General features: G+C 44.8%; 1 protein-coding gene across 1 annotated transcript in view; it reads right to left on the bottom strand.

The window, feature by feature from the left end:
* Positions 1-741: 741 nt before the first annotated feature.
* TMEM263 (transmembrane protein 263) overlaps positions 742-10210 on the bottom strand; it is a 48662-nt gene continuing 39193 nt past the window's right edge. Inside the window, exon 3 of the mRNA XM_068278325.1 lies at positions 742-4118. Coding sequence (XP_068134426.1) covers positions 3838-4118 — 281 coding nt within the window. The 3' untranslated portion in view covers positions 742-3837. The remainder of the gene's footprint in view (positions 4119-10210) is intronic.

The following is a 10210-nucleotide window of genomic DNA, read 5'->3' as shown; positions in this document are numbered from 1 at the left end:
ATATTTATTTCCTGTTTAACAATACCAGTTGCCTGGCAGTCCTGCTGATCTATTTGGCTGCAGTAGTGTCTGAATAACACCAGAAACAAGCATGCAGCTAATCTTGTCAGATCTGACAATGTCAGAAACACCCGATCTGCTGCATGCTTGTTCAGGGGCTATGGCTAAAGGTAGAGGCAGAGAATCAGCAGGACAGCCAAGCAACTGGTATTGCTAAAAAGGAAATAAATATGGCCGCCTCCATATCCCTCTCACTTCAGTTGTCCTTTAAGACAGCAGCTGCCCTGTTATTCCTGACAGTGTGCACAACAGAAAAAAAGCTAAAAAGAGAAAAAGGTTAGTGTAAACAGAACAAGGGCTCTGTTATTCACACTCAGGAGCTGAGACGCAACACGCATTTCCCAGAATAAAGTCCAGCCAATCACAGGGCAGCAGCTGTGCCCTCTGACCGTTTACCTCCAGCTACTCTTCTAGAAGATAGGTGAAGTGAAATTGGGAGAAAAAAAGGATCAGTGAATGTAACGATGAATAATCCACTATAACTATACATAAGACCAAAAAAGCTTTTAGCCTGTCCGATTGCGAGAAGCTGGCCTGCTACCGGGATGGGTGTGGCTAGCCTAACGTTATGGTCGGTGCTAACTGTATGCAGATTGGAACTGGACCAATAAAAATTAACAGGAAGTGCCTCAGAATGGTCTGATTCCAGGATGCAAGCGATTGGCATTTACTCTGCCTGCATCTTTTTCACATCTCTACCGACTGTACTTCAGGTTCTGCAGAGGCTGGCTTATAGCCTGCCAGGGCGGGGCACTAAGTGGGTGTAGCTACATTTCACAAAGCCACACCCCCGCTCACCCAAGTACAAGTGTATGAGCAGGTGTGCACAGCTTACCCACCTGACTGTAAACTATGCTCCAAGGCAGAGGCTGACGATGGACATGGCAGGTGGGTGGGTGAGGGTACGGCTATGTCAAGAGATACTGGAAGCAAAATGACTCATGAGAGCTTCCTACAGACTAGTTCTTTTGGATAAGGTCTGATTGCGATACCCTAGAGCTGCCCTTGTGTCACTGAGCTCCGCCTCATCTCATGCATGCTCAGTGTGATCGGAGACCTGCGCAGAAGGGATTTCTGTGCTGCTCTTAGTTCCTTCAATGCACATGCCCAAAGATGCACCCCTATGGTTACATTTAAGCGCAAGACCTCTGCAGCCATGCCTCCTACAAACAACCCCCTGTGGCAAATTTCAGGTCCCCAGGCCCGATGGCTCACAAGGTAGAGTTTGCACTCCATAACTTGGGAACCAAAGACATGGCTGTGGCTCGGGGGGTTCCATCCTGACCCTCCAAATTTGGTGTGTGTGGGAGGGAAGGAGTGGAGGCTACTGAGATTTCGAGCCTCAAATTTAATGAATTGGGGTACATGTCTCATGCGCATATCTCCACAGCACACGCTGAAAGTAAAATTTCTGATACGGAGATTAGGATCTCACTGCGCATGCGCAGCAGCACAAGCTCACACTGCGCATGCGCAGCAGCACAAGCTCACACTGCGTATATTGTAGCCTAATCTTTAGGGCAGCGATCTGCAAACTTGTAGTTAAGGAACTACCAAGTCCCACAATCCATTTTTCCTTTATGAATCATGACTGTGGCTGTCAGACTACCGCAATGCATTGTGGGATGTGTAGTTCCTTAACAGCTGGAGAGCAAAGTTTGCAGGTCACTGCTTTAGTGCAGCACAGACACAGCACTGGCACTGCAGAGTGAATGGTTGTGCAGCACGGGTAGTGGCCATACCATTAGTGGGCACTGGGTCAAGTCTGACATTGGTGGCATCAAGCTACAATCCTACATTCATAAAGCAGGCTGATAGCAAGGGTTGCGTGGATGAAAGGATCCCCTATGCAGTAAGACACCTCCCCCCTCTGGTGCAGTGAATATATACCAGGTACAGATGCCCACGTGGGTATCAAGCAGTGGGATTGTGACATAACCCGGGGGCTGGGAAACTGGAACGGCACTCTATAGGATAAAACAGCTGTTAGCATGGATAACACAGAAGGGAACTGGAACCGGTAGCGCAGGGGAAAAAGTCAGTTTTCTATCTGTCAGGCTGATCATATGGCTTCAGTGGTTTCCGCGTCACATATGGAAGCCAGCCAAGGTATAACTCTTCATCTGCATATTGATTTGAGGTCACGGCATCATGCGGCCTATCGTATGCTCTCCAGGGATCGCTGAGGATTTTACACTAATAAATTAAATGACCCAGATGATGCAGCAAACCTGGATGGGATTAAAAAAAACATTAGGTAAAGTCTGAAGTCCCTACCTGGGTCATAATGGAACTTAATGTTGGTTTGCTGCATGTTGTAACTGCAGTGCCATGCAGGCTCCAGGCTTCCCTGTTCTGTATTTATTATAAAAAAAAAAAAAAAAAAAAAAAAAGTTTTTCGATGTAGATGCTGCCCACAACTGCAGTCACACAACCCTTACCTCACACCTCCAACCCTATGATCCAACATGACCTAGGCGATATCTCCACTGGAAATGTTAGGAGAGGTCTGGAGAAGGCCTTTTCGGCCGAGTTCCCACAAGGGTGCTGTGTCAGTTTCCTCGATTTTGATCTAGTGGAAGCGGGCCCTTAGAAAATGGAGTGGGGATCAACCTTACAGCCACAAAAATGTTTTGGGTTTTTTTTAGTTTGGGGTCACACTTGACTCAGCGGAAAACTGCAGTGTGTTTCCACAGATACATCTGCAGTCTATGCAAACTTTCCGCCAGTCGGCAAAACTTTTCAGCCTGTCGGCAATAGAGAATCACACATGGTGTACGACAAAAGCCCGCAGCGCCGGTATTTTGTATTCTCACCATTGCGGGAAACCGGCACAATACCCCAACCTTCCTGCCGTTCTCCGTAGGGAAGCATTCTGTGCGTTTCCACAGTGCAAAAAAAGAATGCGAATCATGGCAAGTGTGACCCTTGCCTTAAAAAAAGGAAACAAACATGGCAGCTCTCACGTGCCTCTCACTATAGGGTTCACTTTAAGGCCTGTAAGCCACACCCTCAAACTACCTCCGACAAGTCAGCAATGCTGAGATGATACGCAACACTGGCACTTAACTAACACGAAAAAATTGCAAAATATAAACATTTATTGTGGAATATATAGAGGAAAAAAAAGGGAAGAAGCGTTTGAAATTCTAGGACAAAATAAAATAAAAAATAATAAACCCACATTATTATTTTTTTTAACTTATTTGTACAACACACCGACTCTTCTAGTGCGCCATCTACCCCTAAAAATTGCATTGATATAGTAAACCGTGTAGGGAACGTGGAATGGATCAATAGGTTACGTTATTGCTCCACTGGCTAAGCCATACATTATCAATAATAATAATAAAAATGTAGTAAATAATCAATGGATAACCATAATGACACAACTATGCGCTGTGACTTTTCAAAACATCATAATAAGCAAAAACACACGAAAAAAAAAAAGTAGGGCAAAAAAACATCTTCTAATAAATGGCTTTGCAGACTTCACCGTTTCCAGCGACTGAGAAAAAAAAAATTCAAAATATTTTCCATGAACGACAAATAAGACAGGATTTGGTGGATAAAAATGTAACATTTGGAGAAGCCGATCGGATGAACGCGTTAAAGTCTTGTGTTCACCGCACAGCTGCTTATCTGTCTGCCCGGTCGGTTGGCCGCACCAGCGTTACGATAAACGAGTGTCTTGTGTGGCGTTTGCGTAACTCTTCGGCAGACACCAAATCACATGGGGTGGGGGGAGGGCAGTCCTTGAGGAGTGACATGATTGGCTCAGTCAGATTTGTCTTTCTTTTTTCCAGAGACTTTATTGGAGACCACCGAGCCCACGGCGGCGACGCTGCCGGTGACTGCCGATACGCCGCCTTTCACGATGCCGACCCCTATGCTCGGCACCGATGTCACGGCTGTTTTGGTCACCTCGTAGCTTTTGCCTCCGATCCAGGCCACTCCGCCGATGGTGGCGCCCACGGCTCCTTTGGTGATGCTGAAGATACCTCCGGTTACGCGAGAGATCATGCCTGGCTGCTGCTGGGGGTGGTCCTTGACGGAAGCTGGAAGAGAGTCGCAAGAAATTAGCATAAGGAAAGTCAAATATATCACCTGTAAAACAGAGTTTTGATGCTATGAACACTTCAGCTGGGTACCAGTGATGATCACAGGATGAACTCCGAATAGGTATTTCATTCTGCTAATGAAAGCACCTGTGTGGGTAGGCGAGGGGGAGGGGGATTAATCTTACCCATCAGACGTCTTCTTTGATCCGTCTCTCGGCGCCTCCCACAATACGTTCCAAGCGCGTCACGTGACTACAAACACTTCCTCCTTCAACCTGGGAGGAGGAAGTGTTTGTAATTACATGACCGTGGCTTGGACCGCATCGTGGGAGGCGCCGAGGGACGGACCTAAGAAGACGGCTGATGGGTAAGATTAATCCCCCTCCCCCTCGCCTTCCCACACAGGTGCTTTCATTAGCAGGATGAAATCTGAAGAAACCTATTCGGATTTCATCCGAATACGGTTTTTTGAGCATCCCTGCCTAGTACACACTTCCAATTCTGATTGGCCAATTTTACCACTTCTCTGTAAGAGGTTCTGAATACTATGAACAGATTGTGTAGGCAAGTTCTTATTCTACATGGAAGTGGTGAAATTGGCCAATTATAACTCGATGTGTGTACGCACTCTTAACCCTTTAACAGCCAATTTATTTAGAGGCTTGCAAGTGCTCCGTGGTGATTTTAGCACATTTTTTTATTTCATCTTTGTTTCATTTCCTTGCCACTAGTTGGTACTGCTCTAATGTGTATTTATGGTCATTTGTCACTAGGGGGCAGTGTGAAACAATAACAGGACTTCTGCTTTCAGTTCTATATCATCTGCTAGTAGAGAGAGATTAAAGCATTCCAAGAACTTACAGCACAACCAGTTCTGCCGGCTGTGGGCCAAAAGCAGTGCACTTATCTCAAACGAGAAAATATCTTTGAAGCTGCTAATGGGTAAAGATGGCCATACGACGGCCACCAGATAGACCCTCTTATCGATTACCTGTCCACACACTGCAGGCAGCATTTCAGCATAAAATCTATTGGAATTTTCCATAGCACTGCTGCCGCCTCCACTTACCAGGTCCCCCCATTTAATGAAAAATGCCCAATCACCCCCCAAACCCATGGCGATTGTTGAAGGCTCACCTGTCACAACGGTGCGACTCCATGCCTCTTCCTGTGTCTCGGAACTTATTGAATTGCTGCTATATCGAGCACCTGCATCACATGACACCATCACGTGACATGAAATTGCTGCTATATCGAGCACCTGCATCACATGACACCATCACGTGACGTGACATGAAATTGCTGCTATATCGAGCACCTGCATCACATGACACCATCACGTGACGTGACATGAAATTGCTGCTATATCGAGCACCTGCATCACATGACACCATCACGTGACGTGACATGAAATTGCTGCTATATCGAGCACCTGCATCACATGACACCATCACGTGACGTGACATGAAATTGCTGCTATATCGAGCACCTGCATCACATGACACCATCACGTGACATGACGTTGGAACATGAGTCCAGCAGTACAGGTGCTTGCAGCGGCAATTTAAAAAAGATGCCGGACACAGGAGGTGACAGGCTGAGCATGAGATGCTCCCCCATGGGGTCCTCTCTCGTGGAGGTGCTTTTGCTGGCTGAGATTTGTTGACAGTTACTCCTATTGATTGCCTGAGGAAGCGGGTTAATGCCCTTGAAATGCGTTGCATTATGGATTGCCCGATCAAGCCGGTTACTGCCCGTGAAATGCGTTGCATTATTGATTGCCCGATGAATCGGGATCATGCCTGAGAAATGCATTGCGGTTTTGAAGTGTTTGATTAAAGAGTTATTTTTAACTTGTTATTGACTGCTTCCGTCTACTCTGGGAGGTAAGCACACCACTACCTCCCATTTTAAACAGTTTTTAACATGTTTTACTCTACTCTGCCGCCTCGGTTCGATAACAAATCAATTATTCTAGTCTGCCTCTGGGGAAGGAGTTTCTTCTACAGTGAGTGACTTTTTAACCAAAGTGGGGTCGGGTGTAATCTCCTCACCTGCAAATACAGTGGTTGCCTTAGCGATAACCCGCCCTTGTGGGTACCTATCTTCTACCTCATTTCCTGAAAATTGCAGTGTGCTACCTTACTACACCATCTGGGGCTGGATTGTTCCTTTGCGCTTTTCAAAGACTCCCCATAGCCTCGGGGGAGGGTACCCATACACTTGGGTGGGGCGTGGAGTCCAGTCAATGATCAGTTGGTCGTCGGGAAACCAAACAACGTTACTGCTGCCCACTAATTCATGCCATATAGACCGAGATTTATCCAGCTTGCTGGATCCACCGTTTCAATCAAATTAACCCAAAATCGATTGATAAATCGACTGGGTGGTCATGTTGCAAGATTTGGTTATGATCGAATCGGCCAGATATCGATGCCAAAAATTTAGTAATGTATGATAACCTTAAAAAGGGAAATTTTACTTATGTTATGAATGGGTAATAGGTTGCTGTATGACTCTTTTTGCAATTTAAAAAATTGTATTAAAGTGAACCCGAGGTAAGGATATGGAGGCTGCCATGTTTATTTTCTTTTAAGCAATAACAGTTGCCTGGCAGCCCTGCTGATCCTCTGCCTCTAATACTATTAGCAATAGCCCCTGAACAAGCATGTGGCAGATCAGCTGCTTTGACTCAGAGCTTTTACTGGATTAGCTGCATGCTTGCTCCAGGGTTTTGACTTGGACACTACTTATGCCAGAAGATAAACAGGGCTGCCAAGCAACTGGCATGGTTTACAAGGAAATAAATAAGCGGGCTCCATATCCCACAGGTTCCCTTTAAAGTCTATCAAATTGCAGTTTGCTAAGAATTTCCAATCAATTTTCCATCGAGTTCAACCAATTCTCTGGTTGAACTCGATGGGCATATGTCTTTTTTCAACCCAAATAACTATGTAATATGGCCAGTAATTTCCAATAACATTATTTACAGTGGAGGAAATAATTATTTGACCCCTCACTGATTTTGTAAGTTTGTCCAATGACAAAGAAATGAAAAGTCTCAGAACAGTATCATTTCAATGGTAGGTTTATTTTAACAGTGGCAGATAGCACATCAAAAGGAAAATCGAAAAAATAACCTTAAAGAAAAGATAGCAACTGATTTGCATTTCATTGAGTGGAATAAGTTTTTGAACCCTCTAACAATAAAAGACTTAATACTTAGTGGAAAAACCCTTGTTTGCAAGCTTAGAGGTCAAACGTTTCTTGTAATTGATGATCAAGTTTGCACACATTTTAGGAGGAATGTTGGTCCACTCCTCTTTGCAGATCATCTCTAAGGCCTAGTGCACACCAAAAACCGCTAGCAGATCCGCAAAATGCTAGCAGATTTTGAAACGCTTTTTCTGTAGCGTTTCAGCTAGCATTTTGCGGTTTTGTAAAGCGTTTTTGGTGTAGTAGATTTCATGTATTGTTACAGTAAAGCTGCTACTGAACAGCTACTGTAACAAAAAACACCTGGCAAACCGCTCTGAAGTGCCGTTTTTCAGAGCGGTTTGCGTTTTTCCTATACTTAACATTGAGGCAGAAACGCATCCGCAATCCAAAATCTGCAGCAGCCCGGGAGTATGCGTTTCTGCAAAACGCCTCCCGCTCTGGTGTGCACCAGCCCATTGAAATACATTACCCTAGCAGATCCGCACCCGCAAGCGGATCGCAAACTGCAGCCGAACTGCTCTGGTGTGCACTAGGCCTAAATCCCTAAGGTTTCGAGGCTGTCTCTGTGCAACTCTGAGCTTGAGCTCCCTCCATAGGTTTTCTATTGGATTAAGGTCCGGAGACTGACTAGGCCACTCCATGACCTTAACCACTTAAGCCCAACTGGACGAGATTTCTCGTCCAGTTGGGCTGCGCGCGCTCCCGTGGGCCCCCCCGTGCGCGCCCCCGCTGCTGGCCGCTAGCCCACCGATCAGTGAAAGGGATTATAAATCCCTTTCGCTGATCGGACCCCCCCGGAGAAAAGCCGACAGCGTCTCTTCAGATGCTGCGGCTTTTCTGAGCTCTGGCCTCCTTTCTTCTGCCTGGGAGCGAGATTGATCGCTCCCAGGACCTTTTGATTCTGGCCATCTTGTGGCCAAATAGCAAATTACACCTTAAAAAAAAAAAGTTTTCAAACTAAACATATACATATATTAGAAAAAACCCTGTTTACCTCCCACACCAAAAAATACCCACATACAAGTTTACATTAAAAAAAAAAAAAAAAAAATTACAATGATAAAAAAAAAAAAACCATAAATAGTTACCTAAGGGTCTGAACTTTTTAAATATGCATGTCAAAGGAGTATATCAATATGATTTAATAAATTATGGGCATCTAAACAGTGATGGACGCAAAACGGAAAAAATGCACCTTTATTTCCAAATAAAATATTGTCGCCATACATTGTGATAGGGACATAATTTTAACGGTGAAATACCCGGGGCATATGGGCAAATACAATACGTGAGTTTTAATTATGGAGGCATGTATTATTTTAAAACTATAATGGCTGAAAACTGAGAAATAATGAATTTTTTCAGTTTTTTTCTTATTCTTCCTGTTAAAATGCATTTACAGTAAAGTGGCTCTTAGCAAAACACACCACCCACAGAAAGCCTAATTGGTGGCGGAAAAAACAAGATATAGATCAATTAATTGTGATGAGTAGTGATAAAGTTATTGGCAAATGAATGGGGGGTGAAAGTTGTTCGGATGTAAAAAAATTTCAACCCTTCGGGCTTAAGTGGTTAATGTGCTTCTTCTTGAGCCACTCCTTTGTTGCCTTTGCTGTATGTTTTGGGTCATTGTCGTGCTGGAACACCCATCCACGACCCATTTTCAGTTTCCTGGCAGAGGGAAGGAGGTTGTCGTTCAGGATTTCACGATACATGGCTCCGTCCATTTTCCCGTTAATGCGATTAAGTTGTCCTGTGCCCTTAGCAGAAAAACACCCCCAAAGCAAATTGTTTCCACCCCCATGCTTGACGGTGGGGACGGTGTTTTGGGGGTCATAGGCAGCATTTTTCTTCCTCCAAACACAGCGAGTTGAGTTAATGCCAAAGAGCTCTATTTTGGTCTCATCAGACCACAGCACCTTCTCCCAGTCACTCACAGAATCATTCAGGTGTTCATTGGCAAACTTCAGACGGGCCTGCACATGTGCCTTCTTGAGCAGGGGGACCTTGCAAGCCCTGCAGGATTTTAATCCATTGCTGTGTAATGTGTTTCCAATGGTTTTCTTGGTGACTGTGGTCCCTGCTAATTTGAGGTCATTCACTAACTCCTCCCGTGTAGTTCTAGGATGCTTTTTCACCTTTCTCAGAACCATTGACACCCCACGAGGTGAGATCTTGCGTGGAGCCCCAGAGCGAGGTCGATTGATGGTCATTTTGTGCTCCTTCCATTTTCGAACAATCGCACCAACAGTTGTCACCTTCTCTCCCAGCTTCTTGCTAATGGTTTTGTAGCTCATTCCAGCCTTGTGCAGGTCTACAATTTTGTCTCTGACATCCTTGGACAGCTCTTTGGTCTTTCCCATGTTGGAGAGTTTGGAGTCTGCTTGATTGATTGATTCTGTGGACAGGTGTCTTTTATACAGGTGACTAGTTAAGACAGGTGTCCTTAATGAGGGTGACTAATTGAGTAGAAGTGTCTAACCACTCTGTGGGAGCTAGAACTCTTAGGCCACATACACACATCAGACTATAGTCTTTGGAAAATGAAAGATCACAGACCAATCTTACCACCCTTCATGTAGTATGAGAGCCATACCTACACAGTCTTTTCTATGGAGCTGAACTCCCCATCAGAAAAAAATCTTTGCAAGATGCTGCACACACAGAGGCTGTACAGACACAAAAGATCAGTAGCTGCAAAAGATCTGTTCCTGCCAAAAATCCGTTCCTGCAAATTGCAATGATAGTCTATAAGATCTGCAGATCATCATACACACATGATTTAACTGACATTCATCTGCAGATCAGATCCACCAGGATGGATTTTCAGATCTGCAGATGAATGTCAGTTAAATCATGTGTGTATGATG

This window comes from Hyperolius riggenbachi, chromosome 3 (assembly GCF_040937935.1).
Source record: "Hyperolius riggenbachi isolate aHypRig1 chromosome 3, aHypRig1.pri, whole genome shotgun sequence".
Classification (NCBI taxonomy): domain Eukaryota; kingdom Metazoa; phylum Chordata; class Amphibia; order Anura; family Hyperoliidae; genus Hyperolius; species Hyperolius riggenbachi.
The sequence above is the reverse complement of the archived record's forward strand: the minus strand, read 5'-3'. Positions and strand labels throughout refer to the sequence as shown.